At 41.4% G+C, this 27,785-nt stretch overlaps 4 protein-coding genes and 1 long non-coding RNA gene across 11 annotated transcripts; 3 read left to right on the plus strand and 2 right to left on the minus strand.

The window, feature by feature from the left end:
• Positions 1-940: 940 nt before the first annotated feature.
• Positions 941-25,147, minus strand: LOC107273511. 2 transcript variants are annotated; one of them, XR_003061551.1, is made up of 4 exons: positions 25,026-25,147; positions 21,188-21,418; positions 2,349-2,414; positions 941-1,256 (listed from the first exon to the last, which is right to left on the minus strand). It is a non-coding gene; the product is annotated as an uncharacterized LOC107273511 (long non-coding RNA). The 2 variants fall into 2 exon arrangements; XR_001539261.2 differs by lacking the exon at positions 25,026-25,147 and adding an exon at positions 22,161-22,289.
• On the plus strand, positions 2,030-20,565 carry LOC107273498 (chloride channel protein 2). 4 transcript variants are annotated; one of them, XM_015751758.2, is made up of 12 exons: positions 11,329-11,835; positions 11,955-12,042; positions 15,333-15,618; positions 15,685-16,417; positions 16,490-16,724; positions 16,806-16,968; positions 17,035-17,265; positions 17,430-17,839; positions 17,918-18,060; positions 18,151-18,334; positions 18,579-18,806; positions 18,896-20,565. In XM_015751758.2, the coding sequence occupies exons 1-12, from the start codon at positions 11,684-11,686 to the stop codon at positions 19,067-19,069; spliced, it is 3,027 nt and encodes a 1,008-aa protein (XP_015607244.1). In that variant the 5' UTR covers positions 11,329-11,683; the 3' UTR covers positions 19,070-20,565. The 4 variants fall into 4 exon arrangements, with proteins under 4 accessions (XP_024946621.1, XP_015607244.1, XP_015607247.1 ...); XM_025090853.1 differs by lacking the exons at positions 11,329-11,835; positions 11,955-12,042 and adding an exon at positions 2,030-2,120; XM_015751761.2 differs by lacking the exon at positions 11,955-12,042 and having other exon boundaries at positions 11,699-11,835.
• On the plus strand, positions 4,257-7,239 carry LOC107273504 (uncharacterized oxidoreductase YjmC). The gene is made up of 2 exons (XM_015751766.2): positions 4,257-5,618; positions 6,017-7,239. The coding sequence occupies exons 1-2, from the start codon at positions 5,280-5,282 to the stop codon at positions 6,863-6,865; spliced, it is 1,188 nt and encodes a 395-aa protein (XP_015607252.1). The 5' UTR covers positions 4,257-5,279; the 3' UTR covers positions 6,866-7,239.
• LOC107273497 (vacuolar protein sorting-associated protein 11 homolog) lies at positions 21,768-26,377 on the plus strand. Of its 3 annotated transcripts, none has more exons than XM_025090850.1 (16): positions 21,768-21,929; positions 22,039-22,107; positions 22,189-22,362; positions 22,435-22,631; positions 22,691-22,949; positions 23,003-23,157; positions 23,224-23,457; positions 23,536-23,836; positions 23,914-24,102; positions 24,158-24,280; positions 24,345-24,472; positions 24,529-24,741; positions 24,822-24,994; positions 25,274-25,352; positions 25,416-25,768; positions 25,839-26,377. In XM_025090850.1, exons 1-16 carry the CDS (start codon positions 21,915-21,917, stop codon positions 26,249-26,251), a joined length of 3,075 nt encoding a protein of 1,024 aa, XP_024946618.1. In that variant the 5' UTR covers positions 21,768-21,914; the 3' UTR covers positions 26,252-26,377. The 3 variants fall into 3 exon arrangements, with proteins under 3 accessions (XP_024946618.1, XP_024946619.1, XP_015607243.1); XM_015751757.2 differs by having other exon boundaries at positions 21,769-21,929; positions 25,055-25,352; XM_025090851.1 differs by lacking the exon at positions 23,224-23,457 and having other exon boundaries at positions 25,055-25,352.
• LOC107273503 lies at positions 26,360-27,668 on the minus strand. Its single transcript, XM_015751765.2, has 2 exons — positions 26,739-27,668; positions 26,360-26,682 (listed from the first exon to the last, which is right to left on the minus strand). The coding sequence occupies exons 1-2, from the start codon at positions 27,642-27,644 to the stop codon at positions 26,386-26,388; spliced, it is 1,203 nt and encodes a 400-aa protein (XP_015607251.1). The 5' UTR covers positions 27,645-27,668; the 3' UTR covers positions 26,360-26,385.
• Positions 27,669-27,785: the final 117 nt, after the last annotated feature.

Consider the following 27,785-nt stretch of genomic DNA (forward strand, 5'->3'; position numbering starts at 1 on the left):
TAAAGTGTAGAATATTTCTGCAAATAAATATTCATGATTCGTTGTCCCCGCGTGAATAGAGACGCGCCTCTTCTAAACCTTCAATACGAAAGCTTCGCGGAAAACCGTGTGATTCGATGTACCAATGATTTTTTCATTTATAACTAGAAATTCTTGGCACAGATTGAGATTCGAAAGGAAACTGTCCAACGGCATCTCACTCTCTCCGATTCTTTAGAACGTGAATATAATATTGGCGCAAGAGCCGCTTGAGTAAATATATCCAAACATTGCAAAACTAACATGTTACCAATATATCAAAAATTACATATTACATCAATCATACTCCACAAATACTAAAGTGCGTGATAACTGAAATTCAATAGTAACTTGATAAGACTCAAGTCGCAAATCAACTCGAAAAACAATGACAGTCGATTACCTAACAAGAGTACACGGCTATATCCGAATCGGCATCGATCAAACGTGGCTTCGTAGTACCGAGTAAGTGAAGGCAGACAAGAATTCACCGATGGAAATGTCGCCAAGTCTGAAATTAGTAAAGGAAACCTGCCAAGGTATGGCCGGAGTCTCTACAGGTCCGACAATATTTGATTGGGCCAGTACTAAGCCGCTGTCATACCTTGTGCTAAACAAAAATAATTAATTGCAGATGAAACCTTGATAGTGTCATTCGATAACAATAGTCATTAGCCTGACATTTGTATCTTCAAAATCTTTGATATCAAGCCATGTAACTGACAATGAATCGCTTCCTTAAGGTGGACTCGTTCAGTATGTTTCGCGCGACACAACACCCAGCAGACGACGGCTGTCGTGGCGTCCCTCTTAATCCCTCTGACAGACAACAAGCGTATCTGAATACGTGCGTACCGATTCGCATGTAATACCAATGTGTCTCGCTGTGCTCTCGACGGCGGAGGCTCTATAGCCGTTTTTATTTTCTCGCAAACCTCAGAAATCTCAGCAACTTCATTCATTCACCTATCAGTCGAGTGACGACCGTCCTGCCGGACAGACGGAGACACGCCAGTCACGCGTCTCCCAACGTCAACGGTGTGGTTATCCGCTGCTCTTGGAAATATCTTCCTTCTGTCGTTGTCCTCGTTGCCGTGCTTGTTGTTGCTGTTATTGTTAATACTTCTGGCAGGCATTTCCTTAGCGTCACTTATTTCTTTGAAGATTCGCGACCACCTCGTACTTATGGGTGACAATCAGTTTTCACGTTCTTTCGTGTTTTCCGAGCAGAAAGTTATCTGTGAAAATTGCATAGCGAAACTTTGATTTTCTTTTCATAGTTATCGTACGTGTCGGTTGTGTACGTTAATTGTGGATAACATTAATTTGATTGTTGATGACAGTGAGATTTGTGAATATCGATTCGCGTGTAGATTGTGTGCTTGACACGATACGATTGGACGGAACCTGAGTGAAAATATCTGGATACACGTGTTTTCTTTTTCTTGAGGTTAATGGTGCGTCGGACGTTGTTCTTTGAGTGGAGTGAAATTTATAATTTGAGTTACCTAATTATGCATCAACGATACTCCATTACCAGTGGAATCTCAATTTGTTTGTTTCGAGAAAGGCTCTTTTCTCATTGACAATCGTATCTCTCTCTCTCTCTGGAGGTGCACAGAGAGAAGTACAGGTCGCGTTCGAGCATTAGAGCAGGCAAACATTGACCATTCACGCCGTTAAACTCGTGATAAGAAAACGCAAAGTGATAGACAAAAGCAACGGAAAAATGTTTTCTTCCGATGAACCTAAAGTAGCCACGTGCGCCATCAGACATGTGCCGTCTTTAACTGTGTCAAAGTAAAATAGACACAGTGTTTTCACAAGAAAAAAAAAAAAGGAAACACTGGTGTTATTAAGTTTGTGAAATATTTGTCATTCCTAAACACACACACACACACAGAGAGAGAGAGAGAGAGAGAGAGAGAGAGAGAGAGAGAGAGAGAGACAGTTAGTCCGAAGAAGAAAAAATAATCTGCATAAGTCAAATATCTTCTGCCAGTAGGAAACATTCCCGTAGGACTAGATACAAGAATATCAAAATGGCATCAGCTCTTAGAAATCTGGACGAAGAATATGGGCTGGGTTACCAGAACACATTGGTGAGTATTGTGCTATTTTTTTCCCAGCGCTTAAAATCTCTTTGATTCTCAAAGCACAGATCGTTTGACGTTTCGAAAATTTATGAGAAATCACAAAATCGTTTACACTGTAATGACGAGGGAGAATCAAAGTGCAGAGTCCACGACAATGTCGCCGACTGTTGCAGACTACTGTCACTCGATTTCCGACGTCTTGCAGCGTCTCGACGCACCTCGTTTTATTCTTACCTCGAAACTAAAATAGTTCAGCCGCGAATATTGTTCCTGGCTCAGCCGCACGTTTGGTCTCTTCACCTATAACAATAATTCCGGCTTCTATTATCACAGGCTATCTAGGATGAAAGGTCCACTCGATAAGCTTTACCCATAGCTAAGACCAATTTTTTCATTCAAGAAACAAACAAAAGTTGCATACAAAAATTACCGAAACATGCATGTGCTTTGTTAAGAATCATACGTGGTTTTGCAGATTGTGCCAAGTTATCGTTTGCCTCGGTGTAGGTAGTCACGGCGAGAGTGACTCACAAGACTGTGATTATTAGTAAGAGGTAAAATGAGAGGAAGAGGAAAAAAAAGGAAACCAATGGTGTCCAATCCATTTCCAAATCCACTCCTCCATATGGAGATCTCTGTAAGGAGGTCCAACGATCCAATTAAATTCCCATTTGTGCATATATTTTTTATTTCAACGGCCAATGCCTTTTTCCTTCTTTTATCAATGTTATGTACCGATTGCGTGCTGGAAACCTCAACTTATTTTATTATAGCAATTTCGTAGGACGAGTTTTCTCGTTCGTTAATGATTTCGCCTGAAAGACAATTTATCCAGGGGGATTGCCTCTTACGCAATCCTATTCCTATACAGTCCCACCCTGTTATTATCTTTTCGGTATCAGACGGAACAAAGATTTCGCCTCTCTCGAGAATCTTACTTCGCGATAGAGCCGATTGACGAACTTTAAGTTTTTTACGGACATCATCCACAGACAACGACTGCTGCACAGAAAGATGGCCGACGGTTATGGATAAGAGCAAAAATCATCCACGAGCGATTTTGACTTATCAATTCCCATGACGAGCAGGTTGCATCATCAGAGAAACAAGGATCAGTACGATCAAGAGCGATCCTTCTTAAACTTTTTAAAGATGGCATGTTAATGATATTTTTTAACTGTTATCAGTCAAACGAATTTTCATTTGCGTACGACATATGTAAACGCGTCATACGACAGATAGCGATGTTCCGGGAAAGAGAGTACTTAGTGAATTTGTTATCGGTAACTCCTACGAGACTGATAAGACAGCCGAATAATACGGTGAAGCGAGAGTGTGTTGAAAATCGACGAGAGATAATAACTCTGACAAGAAGTTCACGTGACAGAATCAACAGTGCTAAGTGATACTAATAATAATGTCACGGCAAATACGTGTAGCTTCATGTGAACGAGCTCATCTCTTACTATTTACTACTTATTGCTGCCGCTGAGCTTTGCTGGTTAGACGATTTACCTGGACTTTGTGGAAAAGGAACATTTCTTTTAGCCATTAAAAGGCACAACAACCGCGGCTTCACTCTGGTCACCTAACCGAAACTTCAAGGGGATTTTAAATAACGCGCTCAACCGCTGCGTCGATGACGAGAGAACACGCGTGTACGTATTGTCGGTATCTTCTCTCCCTGTCCTATTGACTTATGTGGGTACCCTATAACAAATGCGAGATAAAAGCGCGCAAATATTGACAACACTGGCAACAATAACCACAACCAGACGTAACCGGTTCTACGGTATACGGTACCAATAATTAAACCCGTTCCGCGGGATATATACCAATCTACACGTCATACCTCATATAAATAATCCATAAAACGAGCACAGGTATATTCAAAATTAAAAATGCTAAACATTGGGTAATACCCAAAACAGAAGTCGTAGCCTCTCGGTGAGCTGAAGTAGCAAAGTTCCCAGCTTCCTAGAACGCTAAACCAAAAACTCACTAGATCTAGTTATAAAAAACGTCACGGGACGCGTGCGCAGAAGATCTGGTAAAATTTCATGACGCAAAGATACACGTTATGTCAGCCGACTGACCTCTCTCATTCGCTCGGCTCTAGTATGTGATCAGAAGGGCATTGGCCCGTCGCCACGTCTCAGTGTTAGGTGCCGTAAGACCAGTGTGAATTTTCAGGCACTCTTTGCGAATCGATAGAGCTAGATTATCGATAAGTGAGCATTAGAGTCGATAGGAGAAATCGATATAACATTAAGGAATAGTGCCTCCTGCCGGAGATGAATGAGATATCCCCATTCATTCGAAGGACCAAAGCTTGTCACGAGGTCCCGTGGACCATCGATAGATTCTGTATGTATGTATAGCTACTACTGGAGCTCCCCTGTCACAGTGACGTAAGCGCGATGACCTTGTGAGCGAATACGCAAGCCCGACGTTGGCGACTACGTCGATCGTATCCAGAGTATAGAGTATTTTCTCACGGACTCTGTAGGAGCAAAACGTAAATGCGAGTTTCGCTCTGTTGGGAAATTAAAAATCGGGAAAAATCAAAAGAATAAGAAGAAAAATAATAAACTGCTGCTGCTGATTCCATCTAAGATCCATAGAGGAGCCAGAAGATAGCCTACTGTTCTTGTGGACAAACTTTTGTCTACGGACAAACATAAATAGATCATCGATCGTCTCTCAATCGGTATCTAACGATTGCGTCGTTCTTAAGGCCGTCATAATTTTTATTTGACTTTCTTCGTATTTCTCTGTCCGCTTCCACGTCGCCCGATAACACGCGCCCCGTTTCTCCGATCAATGCACGTAACGCCACGTAATGCCCAGTAACCGAGACGGAAAATGGCAGTCGCACTTGAGTGATAAACGGGAATTCTGAAGAGCTGAGTAGCGCAAGTGGAAACGGCGAGTGTATGGACAAATGACGTGAAGCTTGTAAAAGTTCGCAGAGTGCATATCAAGAGACTATAGCTCGACAGAGTCTCGCGCCAAGCACAGAACATATGTGTCTGACAGTTCAGATAAGACGAATGTGAGGGTAAAGTAGCTGAGAGGTCTCGCGGGTGTGAAAATTTCAAGATAACCGCTGAAACGTAGAGTTACGATAGTTGAGAGATCATCGGAAGGGGTCACTTCGAAAAGATGGCGTTCAGAAGTCTGGTAGCATCGGTTGCTGACGTTTCCACCAAGGTCCCTGTTATTCCGCGCTCGTCGTTCGTCAGGATGTCGTTCTCCACTGGTTCGAGCACTGCCGACGATATGGTCGTTACCAAGGACGAGGTCGTCAGATTCATCTCGGACTGCTTGAGGAAGGCTGGTACCACTGAAGATGACGCGTTCACCGTCGGCCATCATCTTATGGTCGCGGATTACAGAGGTCACTTCAGTCATGGGATGAACAGGATGCAAATGTACGTCAAGGACATTGAGAGCAGACTTACTGATCCTGCAGGGAAACCCACCATCCTTACGGATTTTCAGGTTAGGACGTGGATCTCCTTGTTTCCGGTCCATTTCTTTTTCTCTGTATTTAAGAAAGATCGGAGTTGAAGATTTGTTTGAAGATTTTTATTTGTAAGAACTTTTTAATTTTGATAATCCCTCTCTTTTCTTTTTCATACGAAGTTATGGTTGCTCTGACGTCAGACGCGGTATAAAGCAGCGCCGAGCCGACCTCGCGGCAGCGTAACGAGCGATGGCCTGATAAGATACAAGCGTGTTCTTGATTAATACGATTCACTTGTTTTTACGTAACAATTTGCACAGAGAAAGAGGGAAGGATCGCGTTGACGCTCGCGTATGAATATGCATGGAGATTGAGAATTAAAAAATGCAGTACAAAGAAGGGAATAGAAAAATGCAACAACGTATCTTTCCAGGCGATCGCCCTTGTCGACGGGAACAATGCGCTGGGTCAGGTAGTGGGAAAGCACTGTATGGAATTGGCCATGGATAAGGCCCAAAAGTTTGGCGTTGGATTGGTCTCGGCGAGGGGCTCCAATCACTTCGGTATTTGCGGATACTACTCTCTAATGGCAATGGAGAAGGGCCTTATCGGTTTCAGCTGTACGAACACAAGTCCCCTGATGGTGCCGACCCGAGCGAAAAAGGCCGGACTAGGCACCAATCCACTGTCACTCGGTATGAGCTCTGGGGATGACGAATTCGTTCTGGACATGGCCACCACTGCCGTGGCTCTTGGTAAAATTGAACTTGCAATGCGCAAGGAACAGCCTATTCCCATAGGATGGGCCTTGGATTCTGAGGGGAACGTCACGTCAAATCCGGAAGACGCCTACGCCGCGAACCTGATGATGCCGCTAGGAGGCACCGAGGAGCATTCCGGATACAAGGGGTATGGTCTGTCACTGATGGTTGAGGTACTTTGTGGAATTCTTAGCGGAAGTGAATTCGGGCCCAACGTAAGAACATGGAAGTCAGGGGACCGCGTTGCCAATCTCGGTCATTGCTTCATGGCGATCAATCCTGAGGCTTTTACTTCCGGATCCAAGGAACGACTCAGTCGTCTTCTGGGACAGCTCAGGAATCTACCCCGTGCCGGGGAGAAGGAAATCCTGGTGGCCGGCGACCCTGAAAGAAAGGCCATGGCCAAGGTCGACCAAGACGGCGGCATTACGTATCACGTGAATCAAATCAAGAACTCCGAAGAATTTGCCAGGCGCATGGGCGTCGAACCTATGAAATTGAGGCCCAAAAATAACATTTAAGCATACCTATATATGTATATGCTTGACTCATATGCTTGAAAAGACCATTCGTCTATCTTCATAAATATTCTTTAAATCATATTTTTCTGTATTTTCGTACTATTTGCCTATTATACTGTACTACTGTACATTTCATAGAGCGAGTTCGTTTATTAACACGAATTGTTATGCCAGACTATAAATAACGTTATCTTATTTTATATACGCAATGACTCCGGCGGTTCGTCAAAAGACTTGCCGCTCGGGCCAAGTGTTTAAACCGGCGTGCATATGCCTAAGCCATATCAGTACGGATAATCAAATTTGTATAATTCGAATGGCACGAAGTTACGCAATGCCCTGTTTATATATACATTTTTTTTTTTTTTTTTTGGTGGCAAAAATATTCTTCCGCGGTCCACTAGTCTTCTGTACAGAAGAAAAAGACATCTTTGTCGAGTGATGCTCATGGCCGTAAGCTGTAGGTGTAAGTAGAACGTCCCGGTAGGGGATCAGCCAGCGAATCGTCATCCAGCAACAAACTGTGCCAACTTTATAGATAATGTTTACTCGCCGATCGAGTTCTCGTGTAATTCAATAATTTGATGGAAACTGGCGAGTCGCGTTCGCTCGGCGATACGGTGACGCAACAGTTATGCGATTTGATTACCGTCAAAGATGACGACCTTGGCTGATGCCGCCTCGTCAAATCTCGATTACGCTACGCATACGTTCGCCAATCGTGCAGTCGATACGAACATGCACGTATATATACATATCAATACATTAAGATACTCGTACCACCTCCGTCTTGCAGTTTAAGCGATGCCTGCACTTCGCGTCAATAATAAACACAATGAGCGCGCCATTTTTTTACCTTAAGAAGAAAAAAAACTTGGCAGCTATATTTTGCCTGCTCACAGTGTATAACGAACAAAAATTTGTTCCGATTGTGCAATAAATAATAATTTGAATTTTTTCGCGACGTTATATTTCTTGCATTAATTCCTTATTCCTTATTTGCATTATTTAACGCAAAACCACAGTTTCTGATAGATTGTCAGGTCCTTATCTCCCCAGCTTCTCGTTAGGCTCGAAGATCGGGGGTGGTTGACCAGAGGAGGCCATTCTTTTTCTTGTTTTACAGTTTATATCGTTAATTCAGTAAACAGGGTTATCACGTAAATAATAGAGGCGTTGCGTCTGTGAGCGATTTAAAAAGTTCTCGCGTTATCGTAACCAAAGGTCACAAGACATCGTCGTCCCAAGCGGACAGTCCTTGTAACGCAAATGTTTTTCAATGAGCCCCACGTAACGCTAAAAAGCATGCTAGAGATTCACGCGAAAAACATATCCAAGACAATCGGTAAGTTATGAAATTTTGGAAAATCACCAAAGTCTAAATTTGAAAAAAATTGATTTCTACTCCGTTCTATTCGCATTCGTAATTCCCGCCGCGATAACCTCGCTGAGTGTGTCAGCGCGCAACGGAGAATAATAATTTTCATAGTAGAAAGTGACATCACAATTTTCTATTGAATAAATTGACATATTCTTTGTCTTCGTCGACAATCAATACGTGTCCTGGCTTACAGGTGATATTGCTAGACTTTCAATTAATTCTATTCATTGGTCGATAAACCGATATTCTTTACTGCCGGCGATCCAATCAGAATTTCATATCTGGTTTATATGTACATATAGACGCATTAAAGAGGCACCACCTTTATTCCGCATAGCACAGTCTACTGAAAGACGATTTCTAATATGAATTCAAAGTGAACGCATAACTTTAGCATTACTTAACACCTTCCTGTGTCTTGGCAACGGGACTAAATCACTATGAGATAGTTCGATTATGCATAGTCGACATTCCTGACAGTCTGTCCTAGCCTCCTTCTTTCATTTCATTATCCTAATGCGACAATAAAGTGAAAGAACGCGACATTTTGTTACTTTGACAATCAGCTACTGTATACATATTCATGCATAGTTATGATTATTATAACGAGTCACTATTCACGCTGGCGACACACGGAAATAGACATACGCCGATATAACCCTGAAACGTGAATTTCAAATTTCCATGTGTTGAATTTGGACACGGTAAATTAATTTATATAAATTTTAATTATTGTATCGGATTATTGTGCGATGTAGATATTCGTATACTCTTCCAGGGTCAATTGTATTTGCCGGACCTCTCGATGACTTCAGAGATACATCTGTCGCTGTACGCGAGTTCAAGGGTTATCGTAGAGTTCAATATTTGTCGTGCCTTATCGCTTTAAAAATTTCATCTCAAATTTTTTTTTTTAATATTCTCTCAATAAAAGACTCGTAACATTCAAATACACTGGGTCTTATTCTGTATGCATGATTTCACTAGAACCTATTGACGGAATCATTTCGAATCTCGGCCAGTCATTAAATCAATTAACGCTAATACGATTTCTCTCGTTAGACTCATTTGATGATCGGTAATCGAGCTATCCGTCCTAGACCCACTAATTATTTTTTTTTTTTTTTTTTTCTTTTTTTATATACAGATACTAATAGGCTGGTCAATTTGTACGAGGAAAAATTTATGTGAATTGAAAAAAAATTACTTCCCTTGTTTTTTCTCTCATCCTCTCGATGCATCATTAATCTGCAAGGGTGGTAACAATGCACAGGCAGTCTCATGCAAACAGGAAAGAAGGTTAATTGAACAAACGATCTGTCCAAAATGCAATCAGGCTCCTGATGCATTCGAGCCACAGGGTGATTCATTGCAGCTTCATCTGACTCGCATTAACTAATTCAATGGTCTAATATGGCAGAGCGGTTAGGGGTCATGAACCCATGAGACATCCTGAGCAGCCCATCATTTCTACCATAGCCATATATCTATGCCTATCACCATAATGTGAATACCCTTATCGCAAGACCGACAAAATCATTTAAGACAGACGACTTTTGCCTTGCACTTAAATTTTCTTATAGATCCCCGAGTGATCTCCCGTCCACAGCTATTATTCAAATTGATCGTTCTCGCAAAGTTTGCCATATCCGTTAACGCTCGCGGGTCTGTCGAGACTTCGTAAAATATCCAGCAAACATTTGCCCGGTGCGAACACGTCTTATTGGCTTGGTCGTATTTATGTAAGTTGGACGTCGAAGGCAACTCTGAGTATCCAAACCGAAAGAGTTTCACGGCTCAGAAATAATCTTCGAGACCAATTGAAAAAGTCCTAGAAATTTATCTCGAATATAAGGCTGTTGACCCATATGGTTTCGTTAAATATTTAAAGTGTATATATATGTATATTTAGATACCAATAGTTACGCTAGCACGCAATGAGCGTAGATAGCGTAAACAGTGGCGATGGTCATTGATTAACGATTCGTTGTACTCGAGATGACGTCATCGATTGTCGCAAATTTACCTGTCGGCTTTTTTACCATTAATCTTTCGCGTTATCTATGTTTCTTGATGTTTAACATGGAAACATACCGAATAAGAGTTGGGCAAATAGGCAAGATGAAAATTTATAACCGCTCTTGGATAATGTGGCTTCGCGAAGGAAAATAATGTCTCAGTCCACATTCATCGGCGGGACACGTTAATTTTATTTTTTATCGTTCTCCACTTTGCATTAATCCAAAAAAAAAAGAGTTGTGCCAAATAAAAAGAAAATTCATCCCCAAACAATCTAATTGCAATGTTCGAGTGATCGATCGTCTGGACGCGTCCGGTCGCGAAATCAAGCGTCGTTCGGGATAAAGAAAATGTTCAAAATAAAAAAACCAAAGGAGTACGTGCTGGTGGAGAGACTTCCGAAAATAGACAACGAAATAGGATGGCGTTACAGGGTCATAGAATCACCGACCGTTCAGATCATCGACAATGGAAAGGTTAATTTTTCTTATTTTTTTTTCTTTTTTTTTCCTAATCGCTTACAATACATCCAAGTCATCGATGATTGATCCAAGATCGATGGGATGCTGGATCCACGCGTTACCACTTGATCCGGTCGTTGAAAACGTTAATCGGAATTGCCGAGCAATTTTGGTCAATGATAATTCGTGACTTTGAAGGCAGCTTCCTACGAGCCCTCGCTGGGGGGAAGTGGTCCATTACCGAACAGCTTCGTACAGTCGTGCGCGAAAGTAGCTACATCGTAGGAGAGTCTATACGGAGAGTTAGTGAAGGGGGATAATGAAACAAGAAAAAAAAAAAGGAATTTCTACAAATAAAAAATGAAACCCCTAAAAAAAAGCATTAGATCCAATCAGATTCTGCTCTGGTGACTGAAGTTCTAGTTGGGGCCGATCGTTTCGCTAATTTTCGCAACTTTTGTCAACTCTTCTTCCAAGTACCTACAGGCGCTTTCAGCGGGCACGCAACGCGCGACGCGACGAGAGTGCGCCTTGACGCAAGTGCGAACGTTGCGCGCAAAGGGCAAAATGGCTGTGCGGCTAACGAGTTTATAAATTGAGCCACGGGCCGGCGTGCGGCCGAGCGCTGAGGTTCGCCTGGAGCTGGTCCAGTGTGACTCACTCGGTCACTCTATTGACAATGGAGTGTCGTTAATTTCGCAGTGGCTTAACGGTACTTTCGCATTCGTGGGCTACTTATTTCATCCGCCTTCAATCCCGTTTACACGTGCTTATGCAGATACGCATGGAACAGTGTGAGGCACTTAGCTATCGAGGAAGACCACGGGTCCAGGGCCTTTAGATGAGATCCCCCAGCATCTTCCCGTGATGTGTTTTCATGCGATAAATCTCGCGTCGATTGCATAAGAGAGAGAGAGAGAGAGAGAAAAAGAAGAAATAAAATATCTCGAGAGAAGCATGGCTGGCCAAACGAACAAGGCCGACCTCCGGGAGGAAAGTCTTCATCATCATCATCCGGAAGGAAGCGAGGAGGAAGTTGACAAGGAGTGGGAAGAGTTTACAAGGCTAATGGCAAAGTTGAAGGAAAACCGGAAGAATCATCCCCACAGGTAAAACCGGTCAGAGAAAAATATTTTTGAAAAACCACGAGGCTATCAGGGACGAGGGATTCCACGGTAGACATGGTTTTTTCCTTTTTCACATTTGTTTTCCAATTTTACACACGCAGACCCTCTCAAACGTTCTACCCCTGTCCTCCGCCAAATCCGGAAGAGGAACAACCGGAATTCGACCCGTTCGACTACATAAACACTATTGTAAGATTGAGTTTGTCTTTTTTTCAAAAATAGCTACTCGCTAAGCCTTGCCCGAAGTTACGCGCCTCCGCGCGTGCATGTACGCGCGAATCTTCAACGTTCGTTTCCCTTTCTCTCGCTTGACTTTCGCAAATTCGCAAAATTCCAAGGAAACCGATGCTCGGCTCGACTTTACTCGTGGATTTCGTAAATGCCAATGAACGCCAAGTGTTATAATTAAATCGACGCCATCTGCTGCAGCCGAGTACCCAAGACAATACACCAGCAGCAGACGATTCCCCAGACGAAGTCTAAAAACGTCCCTTGCCAGGAGACAATTCATATACCTGATTTCCCCCCGGCCCCTCTCTCGGCCCCAAATCCTCACATGGATATTCATACACGCGAGACACCCAAACACCCAGTCACGCACTCCCCTCTCGTCCCGCCAATCGGAGAATCCATTCCGCCGCAAGATATTCCAACAGCATCCAAAGGCGACCTTTGGGACTTGGCCAAGCAGCAGGGAATGACAGTATCATTTCGAAATAACCACGTGGAACCAAAGCGCGCCTGAGACATTGGAATTCAGTCATATTTACATGCCAGCATGGACTACCGAAAGACCCATTGAAAATCCATAATCAAACAATTTTGTCAAATGGTAATCGACTGAAAAAATCGATTAATAAAAATGTCAAATCCAATCAAAAACATTGATCGATACATTTGTCAGATTGAATTGAAAAAAAATATATTTCCCCTTCCCATTCTTCTCACACCTATCCGTCACATGCAACCTCGTCCTTGGATACTCGCCTTAATCCCAGTCACGAGATATCACGCGGTCGTAACGTCTTTCGCAATGCCGTAAAGTCCTCCCCCATTATTGCGCTCCTCGTGCGGAGACGCCATAAGCAACGACAGAAGAGTAAGAAGAGTCATCATTGTTCCCATGGCAATAGGCAAACGTCAGATTCTCTTCTCCCTGTTATCTCCCTGCGCGTACCATCTTTATGTAACTTTCTATTTTTTTACTCATTTCTTTCAACCTAACAACAAAATAATTACACTCGGCTAACAATGGCAGACGAAAGACGCGCCTCTAGGCAGCGACTCCTTGTCATCCCACAAAGTTCCAACAATCAAGTCAGCAGTCTCACCTATGCGCTAAACCATTCACGTCGGTCGCTTTTAAACTGACAGCTTCTCTTCACCTCCTCGCCCACTACATATTCTTCGCTCTATATTATGTCTACGCCACATATGTAGAAGCGTACGACACGTCGCTGAACGAGCGCTTACGGACTTGTTATGCATATGAGGGATGCGTGACCGGCATGCGCAATTTCATCATGTGACTACGTGCATGCATTTTACGGTAGCAGCGACTGATTTTTTCTCGCGAAATCACATCTGGACCGAATGCATTTTAATTTCATTTTTTTTTTTTTAATAATCGAATCTTTCGATGCACGAGGAATGTTCATGATGTTGAAAACGATACATGCTGTCTCGTACGGGCGCATCCTCAGCGTCGCTGCAGGCTGCGCTCGACGCGATTGTGGTTTTTCTATTCTATTGATAGAGTCCAATCGCTAATTCTATAGAGGCCTAATTACTAATGTTAGAGAACCGGCCGATTGCCCAGTGGGACGTGGTCATTACTGACGTCAATAACGAGCCTTTCCACGCAGGGTGAATCATTTTCTGAACGCTATGGAAAATACAGGTGCAAGTTCACGTACGATGAGTAACGTAGAATTGTGAAAACTTTTGGAAATTGGTATAACCAAATTTCTTATGGTTTTAAGTATTTTCACCTTTTTTTTTTCCTCTTAATTTTTCCCTTCGGCTATAACCCAAATTGCGTCCCCGGTCTATATACTGCATATAAAAATATCTAGTGTACGTCTGTATATTTATATCCCGCATGCCCCTTGAGAATTTGTATCTACATATATCTACCGAATGCCGATACGGAGTATCGAAACGTCAGTCAAAAAGGGGATCTCCTATTGAACAGATACTGCCTTTGGCGAATATTAATTTTGTGTATGAAATATCGCAACTTTTTTCCGTGACAAAAAAATTATCCGAGTGATTGTCCGATCCCTCTTGCGCAAAATGCTCACCATGTTTTTACTTTTGGTCATTGTTTATTACGAATTCAAAGTGGCCGAGTACGTAATGGGATATATGATAAACTGACAGTGAACGTGTTGAACTAAAAAGAAAATCGATTGAGTTAATTGGCATTAATGCCGTATTTTCGAATATGTTATCACAAAGCCCGTAATCCACACGAGGACTTGTAAATAAGAAATACAGTAACCGTTCGATTCGGCAATTTAATCAATTGTCTGTATGTAGTAGAAAAAAAAGTCAAAATTTGAAGGGGGAAAAAAAAATAAGAAAATACAAAGGAAAGTCCAGCCGTTAAATATATAAAGTAATAAAAATTGCTCAATTCACGTCGCAACTAGAAGGCCGCTAATTGGACTTCATAAACAATAGGAAATGCAGCAGGGGAGCTACACTCTATTAATAGAATTTTGACTCTTGCCAAATTTCGACAAATTCAGCCTAGACTTCTTCTCCACTGGCCGACGAGCGAACAGTCACCGTCTGTCTGTTCTCGGGTCGCTTGGGGTGCGTTCGACGGCAACCCTTGGAGCGGTATAAAAAACATTATTTCTATGAAAAAAACGGTGCAGACAATTTTTGCGAGAAGCAAAAAATGGCAGTGAGTCTTCCGGTCGACATTTATTGTACAAGAGTACTGAGGATATCAGGATCGGCTGTTGTTCCTGTCGGTTGGGAGTGATTGATTAATTTTGATAAAAAAAAAAAATGTTCAAAATTGTTTCCTTATCAAAGTATCACCCTTATCGCTCGAGTACGCTAAGCAGATACTCGGGATACTAGTGCGCCTATACTTTCTATGCCGGCCGTTGTCCTGAACAGGGCCTACTTCGTTTGTAACGATGACTACGTTGTAAGTGCAACCTGAACTTTGACCTATCCATGCTCGCAATTTTACATCCGAGATTGTTGCACTCTTTAACTTTATTATTTCTAACAAATAATCCTGCCTGATACCACAGACACTTCTATCGTGTACACCTGTAATCTAGAGTGCGAACACGTGTTCCAAGAAACGAATCATCGATCTGTGCTTATCAACCATATTATCATGCACAATGATAAAAAATTGTAATTAGATCACAAACTCATTAACGAGCTTGAAGATCGTGCGATCCTAACAGAGATTATTTGCATGGAGTAACCCGTGTCTATTGAACATCTAGATGTATGGTCGGTACACGAAGGACCTGGGTGAATACGCAAAGGAAGAAGCAAGAAAGCTAAAGTACCACAACAAGGAGAGAAGGAAGTTCGACAAATCGCGCGCGGAGGAGCTATCGAAATCCAGAAGGGGTCCATTGTGCAGAAAATTATTAGCTCTATTGGCATTCGCATGGAAGCACACGGGAGCGAGGCTGGGAGAGGACTGGGTCTTCCTGGCACTACTGGGAGTGATAATGGCACTGATAAGCTACGCGATGGACCGCGGCATATCTATGTGCAACAATGGTGACTATTGGGAGCGTCGGAGAAAAGTTGAAAAATGGTCTCTGAAACGTTTGAATCTTCTTTCAGCAAGGATATGGCTCTACCAGGACCTGACGACGCACCCTGCTCTCCAATATCTGGCCTGGGTGTCCTTGCCGGTCTGCCTGATCTTGTTCAGCGCAGGCTTCGTGCACATCGTGGCGCCGCAGAGTATAGGCTCGGGGATACCTGAGATGAAGACCATCCTGCGTGGAGTAGCGCTCAAGGAATACCTAACCTTCAGGACCCTGGTGGCCAAGGGGATAGGCCTGACGGCCACCCTGGGCTCGGGTCTTCCTCTGGGAAAGGAAGGACCCTTCGTCCACATCGCCAGCATCGTCGCGACCCTACTCTCAAAACTAGTCACTAGCTTCCAGGGGATCTACGAGAACGAGAGCAGAAACTGCGAGATGCTCGCCGCCGCCTGCGCCGTCGGCGTCGCGGCGTGCTTCGCCGCGCCCATCGGCGGCGTCCTCTTCAGTATCGAGGTCACCACCGTCTACTTCGCCGTGCGCAATTACTGGAGAGGATTCTTCGCTGCCGTTTGCGGCGCCACCATGTTCAGGCTCCTCGCGATTTGGTTCCAGAGGGAGGAAACCATCACGGCCATGTTCGTCACGAATTTCACTATGGACTTTCCCTTCGATCCTCAGGAGTTGTTCATCTTTGCCCTGATTGGTGTTGGCAGTGGACTGGGCGGTGCTTTTTACGTCTGGTTGCACAGGCAGTACGTCATATTTATGCGCAAGAACAAGAGCATGAACAGTTTCCTTCGGAAGAAGTAAGAATTCGATAATTCATTAAAAAAAAGAAAATCGTCGACGAGAAATATTTCATTTTTTTTTTTTTACAGTCGATTTCTATATCCTGGAATTGTCTCCCTCATGGTGGCTTCCGTTTCCTTTCCCCTGGGACTGGGACAATTCATGGCCGGTGACCTGAACACTCACGATCAGGTTCATGGACTCTTTACTAATTTCACCTGGACCAAAGATACTCTGACAGTCGAGGAGAACAACATCGTCAAGCACTGGTCCACGCCGTATTCTGACGTCTTCACAGGACTTTTGAGTTTTGTAGCATTCACAGTAAGACTTCACTATCAGCGATAACATCAATAGACCGCCGCTGATAGCTGTCCAGTTTCACAATTCCACTTGTCTTTCTAGTTCATCTTTTCGATAATAAGCTCCACTGTCCCGGTGCCATCGGGAATCTTCATTCCAGTATTCAAAATAGGCGCAGCGTTGGGAAGAGCAGTAGGCGAAGCCATGGCTCTATGGTTTCCCAATGGCGTTAGATACGGCGGAATAATAACTCCCATAACACCAGGTAAATGAGAAATTCCTCGATTGGCAGAATTTATTTTCTAGGAAAACAACATTTTTCTAAACGCAGGTGGATACGCCACTGTTGGCGCGGCTGCATTTTCCGGGGCAGTCACTCACACCATCTCTGTCAGTGTCATAGTGTTCGAAATGACTGGTCAGATTACACACATCGTACCGATAATGATAGCCGTGCTAATTAGCAACGCCATAGCCGCCCTTCTGCAACCCAGCATATACGACAGCATCATTCTAATCAAGAAGCTGCCTTATCTGCCCGACTTGTTACCATCCAGTTCAGGTGAGTTCAGACCGTGCCGGAATTTTCCAAAAAAATTCCATCTCAATTGTTCTCTCTCATTCACGCTACTCTAACAGGATTTTTGGTAAGGATCAGGCTGTACGAAACTATTAAAAAAAAAAAAAAAAAAAAGTACGTATTGACTTCAGCCATTTTTTCTTCAGGTATGTATAACGTCTACGTGGAGGACTTCATGGTGCGCGACGTCCGATACATCTGGCACGGTATAACCTATCAGAGATTGAAGGAGATGCTGAAGGAGAATCGTAAATTACGGGGATTCCCCCTAGTCGATAATCCAGACTCCATGATTCTCTTGGGATCCATTCAGAGGCTCGAGCTGATCAAGCTCATCGAGAAGCACATCGGTCGGGAGAGGAGACTCCAGGTGGCGCAGAGGTGGCACAAGGAAGCGGAGGAAAGAGCGAGAGAGGAGATTGAGAGACAATTGCGAGAGCAAGAGAGAACGAGGAGACCATCCAGATTCGAAGTGATACCAGCGCCGGACATTTTGAAAATGCAACGTCAGAGCACTAATGACTTGAGCATGATGCCCAACGCTGCTTCTGATCACGTGAGCATCCTATTTATTCGCACCGTTACAAATGTCTCATTTTTACTGCCGTTACTCAAACCGTACGTATTCTTACAGCACACCTATCACACGCCTGTGTTTGGCTCGCAGCCAAAAAAATCTATTTTGAAAAAAACTAATTCGTTCACTCTAAAAGGATTCAGTCCTCTGGCAAGTCCCGCCGTTACGCCCTATACCACCGTCACAGGTGCAGAAAGCAGGTGGGACCATTCATCAACATTATTTTTTTCAATATTTCTTCTACGCCCTCAGAGCCCAATTTACATAGGGAAATTACACGATCCTTTTAGAATTCGATTGGCCTTCGAGGCAATCTTCAGAAAATCCGCTACGCTACAGGATGTGGATCCTGATCCGGAAATGGGTTCCGGTCACGTGACCGCCGCAAGAAGAGACAGCGTGGAAAGCTTAAACGTCCCGGCGCACCAGCCAATGTTAACGCCGAGTCCGGCGACGTCGAAAAAAGTACAATTGGTAAGTCAATTAGGTCCAATTAACTGATATCCAAGTCCCTCAGACGTATCGGGCAGATTAGAGAACTAGTACCACGTAAAGCTCATCAAAATTTTCAAAAACACATCGTCAACTGTTACACGCTAATTCTTCGGGATCCCGTGACTGATAATAACCCGATAACTGATCCCCAGTGAAATTGAAATGCTCGTGATAACTCGAGCTAATCGTCGCTTTATATAAATTGACCTTCTCTCTCATCTAGCCAAGGGAACGCGTGATTGACATGTCAGCCGAGGATCAAAAGCAATGGGAGGAGAGCGAAATGGCACTGGAGGTGGATTTCTCAAGGTGCCACATAGATCCGGCGCCATTTCAACTTGTCGAGAGGACTTCCCTCCTCAAGGTTCACAGTCTGTTCAGCATGGTTGGCGTAAATCATGCCTACGTAACGGCCATTGGTCGACTGGTGGGAGTAGTGGCATTGAAAGAGGTAAGCATTTTACAGAGAAAAAGACAAACCTGAGATCATGGATTATCTTCATCTTTTTCATTAATGACAAATCGCGATTAACTTCACAGCTGAGAAAAGCCATTGAAGACGCTAATGCGGGAATCCTACCAATGCACCACGAACCGCATCTGGCTGGTTCCAGTTCGAGTTTAGTGAAAAGCGAAGCGGATTCCGAAGGTAAAGGCGCATCCACGATAAACTCTGTGGCGTCGGTCGAGAGCGACAAGATTGAGAAGGCTTGAGAGCTTGGATCGCGCTATATTTTTCCTAGGAAGATGAAAAAAAGAAGCCATTGTGATAGTCGAGTCGCTGGAGCGACGTCGACCTATTCCCTTATAAAACTACAAAACGTGTATACATATATATTTATATATGTGTATACAGATGGCTGTGCGTGGCTGAGCGACAAAAAAAAAAAAGAAAAATGAATGTCAAACATTATTTCCAAAAAAAAAAAAGGCAAAAATTATACTCTAGGAGGACTGTCAGTCTTTTTTCTTTCAGGATTTTCTGTTTTTTTTTTTTTATTGCAGACTCGAAATAAGAATGAAAATTTTACAAGAATATTGCTGGTCGTTTCGAATAAATGGACTTCGTTTTATAATTAGTGACCCTGTCGTGCACTCGATATGCTTGTAAAATTATTATAAAAGAATTTAATTAGACTTGGGCTACTAATAAAAAATTATAGTACGTATGCGCTTCCGGTAATTCCTGACGGTTCTCCTGTAGTATGAATTTGTAAATGACGAAAGAATTATGTCAGAAGGAATTTAGCGATAGTTCAAGAGGAATATAAAGACAAGAGAAGCGATATATATATATATATACATACCTGATATATACTTGAATATCAGTGCTCAAAAAATTCCAAAAATGAATCGAGCGAGTCTCGTTGCAGTCTTTCGGGACAATTGTTAAAAAATACAATACGGTGCTAATTAGAATTCGATAAGCTAAGTCCATCTGAATTTCTAGTTAAGTCAAACCGCGATGCGCGAGTAAAAGAAAAAAAAAAATGTCTGCACAAAAAGGATGATACTGTAGTTTCCTAGCCGTGTCACCTTAATGTGGTTGTGCTAAAATATACATGATTAATCGATAAGTCGCAAAACGTATATACGCAATAATTAATATATAAGCGTGAAGACGAGAAAAACAAAAGTTAAAACAGAGAAACGAGCCAATAGAATAGACTGTAGATTTAAGTAGCGAATTAAGTAGTTCCAATCGAGCAAAACAATTGTTACAATTATCTAGAACGCCTATTGCTTTTCTTTAGAATTTTTGTTTCAGCTTTTTCATTCTACCCCACTTAGAGACTTCTAGCTCGCGTCAAAGACTTCTCTCAAATTCTAACAATTTTTATAATAAATCTACCTTTCTTTTTCAACATTCCAATATATCGAAAAGTGACGCGACGAAATGACATATTCCTTATTAGCCATTTCTTCTATTCTTTGTATTTCTTTGAGCAAGTTCGTCCAAAATTATTGCACACAGCTGTGTATCTGTTGTTGTCCACTGTTATAACGTAATTGTAAATAATAATACGATTATTATTACAATTGCGACGCCAAGACGAACCCAGCGATAAGCGTCATAGTTACGACGTTGCGCGTTCGATACTTTATTGTCTTGTCATGTGTAAATATTATAGCTGCATACGTTGCTGATGTACATGGACCCTCACATATGTTTCATTGAGAAAAGACATTAAATAACTTATTACGGTAAACGTAATTGACTTCTTATTTCCATCTGCCTTCCTTATAAATCGAGCCACTACCAGCATATGAAGTTTTATCTCCTCTCTAATGTGGCCACCTAATAGTCAGGTGATATCATCTTGGAAGTACTACACTAATAAAATAAAACCCTCCCAAAAAACACGTGTGAAAGAATATGCCAAATAAGGGTATGCTGTAAATTCCTCTAAACAATACACGGATCTGTCAAAAATTATAATGGCCAAATTAAATTAAATGAATTTGCATTAGTTCGAATTTTCGCCGATAAGAAGGCAGCACCTCCTGGCATCATAAGTGGTGCCATCTATGAGTTAACGAATGAACTTTCTACGATAAAGTCGATTTTACCTTTCTAATTGTTGATCTCTTACTTTCTGTCTTTATCCCTCACTGAAATGTACTCATTTAATCGTTCCTATTTCTTTCTTCACTTATGCTATCCAGGAGGTGCACGATTTCGCCTTATCGGCGAAAATTGACTAATGCACATTTATTTAATATGCATTGACCTATTTAAATTTCGATGATGTAGTTTTCAAATTACATTCAAACTAATTCGAACGCTCGAAAGATTTAAATTAAGGGAAGAAATAAAGAAAACTTACTCACCGCTTGCCGATTTCCTAGGAACAGACGATGACAACTGGTTGTTCATTATCCGTTTACTTAACCGAGTTTGTTTCAGTAGGGCAGCAACCATTCTTTCACAGTCACTAATCATTTCACTGATTCTACTGGATCGCATTGCACGCGATCAATTAAAATGATACATGAATTTTTTACTCTCTTTGCACGACGAACTACGAGTGAATTAACTCGGCGACTTGTTCACGAACTTTTCTGTAAAATAAAACAAAGTGAACGATTAAGTTATTGGTGCGTTAGATGATACGGTGTATCCCCACCATTTTCGGTATCAAACTTTTTTTTGTAAAAATCAAAAAACATTATATATTACACTCAAGAATTTATAGTTTTATCAAAGACGATGTACTTCAAACATATTTATAAATGTATTGATCATATAGTTGATCATGCATATGTAACTATAGGCACATAATAATGTTTCTAAAAAAAACATGCTTTCATTATAAAGTGTAAATCATTGTAAAAGATAACTACTTTATCCACTGTAGTTATCTTTTACAAGAGCGCATGCCCAGCACTTTACAGGATCAAAGATAATTTTTAGGAACAGATGAGATAAATCATGAACTGTTGAGGATGAAACATAGAGTGGTTGATCTGTCAAAAAAGTAGGAGAAACACTTGTCACTCCGTAGAATTTGATGTATTCTAATTAACATAAATGTGAAAATAAAAAGCACTTGTGAATATGGCCTTTCTGGAGGTAAATTTTTGCTGAAATATTGACAAGATTTTCTGCTTAAAACAAAAATTCCAAAACTGTATAACCTCCCCTCTCAATTGATATTCATCATTTTTGCATTGTTTTGCAGTGGAGACGTTTTAATTTTTTCGACCTCAAGAAAGAAGTCGACTCTGGAAAAATTGCTGAAGCTTTAGGGGTTAGTTTTTGAAACCGAATAAAAATATTCATGTATTACGTTACAGCACTTACCCTGCGATTATACTTCTATTCTCAATAGGATGCTAAAGTAACAGCGGCAACTAGTGGAAATGGAAACTTGGTTTTTGGGGATAGTACTGGGAACGTACGATTGGTCAATAGAATGTATAACGTAGTAAGCTTCAAAGCTTATGAAGACAGTCTGACATTAGCACAACAAGTTCAACATTCCACATACCTTTTTACCATAGGAGTAAGTATTCCTTCAAGTTTGACAATCCCTGAGCTTCTCATAGGCATTACTCATTATCCTTAATTTCTTCAGGAAGATGAACCAGGCTGTAATCCTATTATAAAAGTATGGAATCTAGCAAAACCTGATAAACAAGGCAATCCAACTTGTGTTAGAATTAGCAGAGCAGTTCCTGGTTATAGAGCAGTACAGGCCACTGCACTCTGTGTTCATTCAAGCCTTACCCTGATGGCTGTTGGCTTCGGTGATGGCTCTATTATGCTTTACAGGTAAAATTATTTAAGGACTCCTTCTCAGTACTGTCCATCCACTACTTTCAACTTTTCAGAGGTGACTTGACTAGAGAAAGAAAAAATAAAATAAAAGTGCTTAAGGACAGCAGTGCTCCTATCACTGGACTAGCCTTAAAAACCTCTGGCAGACAGCACCACATGTTTGTAGCCACAACAAATAGTGTATTTCTTTACAACATAACAGTAAAAGATAAAGAATTCAAATCTTCCTTGGATAATATGGGTTGCTCAATGAAGTGCAGTGTCCTTGCTGAGACCATTCAGGATAGCCATTTTATGATAGGCCAGGATGATGTACGTAGAGTATCTTAAACTTGATACTGGTCCTATATAAATTCATTGTCCAGGCAATATACTGTTATACTCCGGATGGCCGAGGACCGTGCTACGCAGTGGCAGGTACAAAAATAATGCTGGAATGGTTCCGGAGTTACCTTGTTATAATAGCAAAGGAAGCAGCCAATGTCCCCAGGACTACTACCACGATATCTGCCAAGCCCAAGTATTTATAATCACCATCAATTACAATAGAGCGGCGACTTATTAAATAAACAATACTATTTTTCAGTACAATAGAACCAATACCACCAGGTGTCGATAAACACGTAATCACGGTTCTTGACATTCAAAATAAATTCATTGTATTTTCTGCAACAATGCTATCGGTGCAAGCTGTCTTATCAGAATGGGGTGGCTTCTTTATCCTAAGTGGCGATAATAAACTTTATCATCTAGATGAAAAGGACCTACAATCTAAATTAGCATTGCTCTTTAAAAAAAATCTATACGACGTTTCCATTAGGCAAGAATGATTTAAATGACATAGATATTGAATGTATTCAAAATTTCCATGATCTGCAACGTTCTGTTACCTTTATAGAATAGCAAAGAACCAACAATATGATGCTGAAGGACTGGTTGATATATTTCGCCAATATGGAGATCATCTATATTCAAAAGGCGATCACGTTGGGGCCATAGAACAATACATTAAAACTATAGGGCACCTAGAGGCGTCATACGTTATAAGGAAATTCCTGGATTCCCAGCACATAGATAGTCTCACAACATATTTACAAGCTTTACATAAGCAGGGACATGCTACGGAAGATCATACTACGTTACTCTTGAACTGTTATACTAAACTCAATCATACAAAGAAACTCAAAGAATTTATAATGGTTAGAAACCATTCATATTTATTTTTCTAAGCTATCAAAGTATCCAGGTCATATTTTGTTAATTATCTGCATTTTAGACTAAGGACAGGGAAGTAGATTTTGATGTTGAGATTGCTATAAAAGTCTGCCGACAAGCATCACCAGAGGATGCATTACTTCTAGCTCAGAAGCATGGGCAGCATGAATGGTATCTTCGGATTCAAATAGAGGACAAGGGTGAATACAAAAAAGCTCTAGAGTACATGGCAACTTTGGACTTTGAAGAGGTAAAGGATGATTAAGGAATACCCTGGGACTTTTCTATAATTTGATATCCTGCAGGCTGAAGAAAATACAAAGAAGTACGGTAACGTTCTGATAGAGAATATTCCCCAGGAGGCAACCCAATTCTTAAAAAGTCTTTGCACAAACTATAGACCTTCAAATAAACCACTGATTGATCAGGTTTGTATTACATAAATCATTTTAAAAATATCTGTATTTTCTAACTTGAACACTGGGAGTTTAGAATATGTTGGATGGCACTATCGAACAGCACGTGGACAGGGCTAATCCCGAGGACTTTATACACTTGTTTCTGAATAATTCAGAAAGACTAGTGGAGTTCCTTGAGCACTTAATCAAGTGTGATGGCAAGTAAGTACCATATGGAATTTCACATTGAAAGACATTTATATTCTTGTATCACTCAGATGGAGCACCCTGGTTTATAACACTCTGGTCGAACATTATCTTCACGTTTGGTCGGCTCTTGACAATGAAGTAACGAAATTGCAGTATGAACAGAAAGTCGTTCGGCTCTTGCAAAGTTCAGAGGCCTCTTATGACAAGGATCAAATATTAATTTTATGCCATCAACATAATTTTCGGAGAGGAATTCTCTATCTCTACGAGGAACGGAAACTGTGAGTCTATGATACAGCTTCTAGCTTCTTGTACCGACTAATTGTAACCTTGCAACAAAATTTATAATATGGCTTGACAGATACCAAGAGATTCTACAGTACCACCTAAGGGAAGGTGATAGCGAGCAAGTCCTGGCGACTTGCAAAAGATTTGGTCATCAGGATCCAAATCTATGGATACAGGCTCTATGGAGCCTAGCGAGGAACAAGAATGCACCGTCGAAACTTCTTGCAGATATCCTTACGTATATTGGTAGGTCAAGAATTCTTAAAGAAGTACTTACTTTGAGCTATTATTCCTTTTCCTTTACAGCCAAAGAGAAACTTCTGTCACCGCTCATGGTTGTCGATGCACTGTCGACCTCGTTATCCTGTACGCTGGGTGACGTTAGGTCGTACTTGAATAGTGTTCTACGTTCAGAACATGAACAAACGAAAGCGGATGCTGAACTGACGGAAAAATATCGTGCAGACACTATTAAGCTAAGAGAACAAATAGAGGTTATTAAAAAAAATACAATTATTTTTCAAGGGTCACGTTGTAGCGCCTGTCATCATCAGCTGGAATTGCCATCAGTTCATTTTATGTGTCAGCACTCTTTTCATCAACAGTAAGTGTTTTTTTTTACTTTTATTACTTCTCTAATATTTATTTTATTTTTTTTTGGTATCAGTTGTTTCCAGAGTTTCTCCGAGAACGAGAACGAGTGTCCTACGTGTTTGCCCAATAATAAGAAACTTCTCGACATCATCAAAGCCCAAGAACAATCCAAGGATCTTCATGAGACCTTCCACAGCTTACTGGATAGAGCTGAGGACCCTTTCTCTCTAGTAGCTGATTATTTTGGTCGAGGTGTCTTCAAGAAACTGACTGTGATAATTGACGCCGACGGAACTCCTGCAGTGCCACCATCCGTGGCCAAGACGACAAGTGTTAAGTTGTCAGACAATAAACCAAATTATAATGCCTATGGACCTGGTGCCGAGGCTAAACTTAGACTGACAGAGGGCAGAAATACCACCCTGGGTAATTAGCTTTATGATTCACCTTTACAAAATTTGTTCATAGAGGTCCATTATATGACATCGTATTACAGTAAAGACGGAACCTCGGCGCCTAGGAAATGAAATCTCAGCAGCAATCCCCATGTCCAATGATCGTGGAAGATTATTTCCAAAGCCGGATATCTATTCTTCATCGTTGGAAGCCAATATATCCGGTACAGGAAGTAACATTTCTACGCCCAAACTGGCTTCCTCGAGAAAGGCTTCCCCGATTCCCATCAGGGAAGCTCGGATACTGAACAACTCCACACCTAAATCATCGCCGGCGCAAAAGTCATTTATACCGCCAAAGACACCCATCGCCCCGACGAATCCTTTTACAGGTGAAGAGTACGACGAGGCGATGAATCCTTTCTCCGAGGATAAAGATGACGACGTGCATAATTCTGTCAAGAATGACGATGCCGATGATTACGATAAAAATCTAAATCCATTCAGCAGCTAATCGACGGGCCCGATGACTAAAATTTTTTATCATTGTTGTTGTCACAGTGTATATTATCAAAGTGTGCTTCACAACAATGTCGTACAAAAGATTATTAAAAGATAATAAAGTAATAATGATGTAAAATACTGTCGTTATTCGAAATCGGCATCCAAATTCTGCTTCCAGCCAAATATCTTCCGACTGACCGAGAAGGCATTCCAATTTTCTACGTTCTCAGGAGTACGCGATCGAGGTTCAACGGCAGCGCAATACTCTTCCGCGTACTCAGGTTCAAAGAAATCTGAGAGCTTTGGTACAGAATCTCTTTGGCGCGGAATTGGATCTTTACTACGTGTCAGCCTGGATGGCAGACTTTTGTCATTGATGCTCAGATCTATTAAGTCTGTAAATACTGCTTCATCCGGTGGGAAATCCAACGATGACGACATCTAAAAAAAATGTACAATGAAAAATAGTTGTACCATTTCTTGTTAGGATAAAATACCTTCTTGTTTACTAGATCTTTGTACACTGTTGGTAAACTATCCATTCCTATGATGAATTTCTCTTTGCGAATATCCCTCAGTTCGTCAATGGTCCTCATTATGGAGTTATACTCAGGTCTCTCAAATGTCTTTCCAGGGTCGTTATGAGTACTAGAATCAGGAGGCATAGGGTCTTTCTCAGAGGATGGTGCCAAACACAATTTTAATTTTGATGGCTCTGATTCTATGTAAACTGCCGTTCGATGCCCTGTGATGTCTCTTAATACCCTTTTTTTTACTGGTTCTACTAATCGTTGCTGTGTCTTTGGTTTAGCTATTTTTGGGCATGCTTTTCCTTTCGAAGAAAATGTCTTTGAAGATGGGTGCTTCCAAGTTAATACACTGCGTTTCCCTGTTGGTACCTTTGGTAATGCACCTTTGCTTACATTGCTAGAATCTTTTTTAGAAGATTTCATAAGACTAGGTACATTTTCATCAGGACGTTTTTTCTCTTCATTTTCTTTCCCCTCTTCCCCTTTCTTTGATTGTAAAATTTTTGACGATAGATTGCCATTAGTTGTATCAGTATCTCTAGATTTTTTTAGCATCGTACCTCCTTTACTAGTTTGTACCTTAGGAATAGTTTCGGTATCAGGATAGGATACAGAAGTTTTCTTAGATTTGCACATAGTTGATTTTATCTTATCATTATTAGTGCTTTGACTCTTGGCACACTGCAAATCCTTATCATCAGATCTTACTATCCTAATTGGGCGTTTAATAGTCTCAATATTTGTTATCCGAGGACCATTCAATTTGTTGACTGCTTTTGCAGAAGACTTCTGCTTACAATGAGATTGATGTAATCTAAGTTTAGGTCCAGTTGGAGAGCATCTAGATTTTTGTTGCATATTAGGACCAGACATTTTTGCAAAAAATTTGCTTGAGAATAAAGAGGATTAGAAATATTGTTTTAAAGTTTATAGTAAGTTCATTGGAACGAAAGTCGTAAGTTTCTAGGTTTGTCCGAAAACTTTCTTAAAATTCCAAGCAACGATTTCCACAAG

The sequence above is a fragment of the Cephus cinctus genome, unplaced genomic scaffold (assembly GCF_000341935.2).
Source record: "Cephus cinctus unplaced genomic scaffold, Ccin1 Ccin1_scaffold1651, whole genome shotgun sequence".
Classification (NCBI taxonomy): Eukaryota; Metazoa; Arthropoda; class Insecta; order Hymenoptera; family Cephidae; genus Cephus; species Cephus cinctus.

What these genes read in the sequence shown, in the direction of transcription:
- LOC107273504 (XM_015751766.2), top strand. Translation starts at nt 5,280, where the DNA reads ATGGCGTTCAGAAGTCTGGTAGCATCGGTTGCTGACGTTTCCACCAAG. An exon ending in CCATCCTTACGGATTTTCAG is followed by an intron (nt 5,619 to 6,016) that starts GTTAGGACGTGG and finishes GTATCTTTCCAG; the next exon opens with GCGATCGCCCTTGTCGACGG.
- LOC107273498 (XM_015751758.2), top strand. Translation starts at nt 11,684, where the DNA reads ATGGCTGGCCAAACGAACAAGGCCGACCTCCGGGAGGAAAGTCTTCAT. An exon ending in CGGAAGAATCATCCCCACAG is followed by an intron (nt 11,836 to 11,954) that starts GTAAAACCGGTC and finishes TTACACACGCAG; the next exon opens with ACCCTCTCAAACGTTCTACC. An exon ending in AATAACTCCCATAACACCAG is followed by an intron (nt 16,969 to 17,034) that starts GTAAATGAGAAA and finishes TTCTAAACGCAG; the next exon opens with GTGGATACGCCACTGTTGGC.
- LOC107273497 (XM_015751757.2), top strand. An exon ending in CTCTACGAGGAACGGAAACT is followed by an intron (nt 24,742 to 24,821) that starts GTGAGTCTATGA and finishes ATGGCTTGACAG; the next exon opens with ATACCAAGAGATTCTACAGT. An exon ending in AGATATCCTTACGTATATTG is followed by an intron (nt 24,995 to 25,054) that starts GTAGGTCAAGAA and finishes TTTCCTTTACAG; the next exon opens with CCAAAGAGAAACTTCTGTCA.
- LOC107273503 (XM_015751765.2), bottom strand. Translation starts at nt 27,644, where the DNA reads ATGTCTGGTCCTAATATGCAACAAAAATCTAGATGCTCTCCAACTGGA. An exon ending in AAGATCTAGTAAACAAGAAG is followed by an intron (nt 26,683 to 26,738) that starts GTATTTTATCCT and finishes CATTTTTTTTAG; the next exon opens with ATGTCGTCATCGTTGGATTT.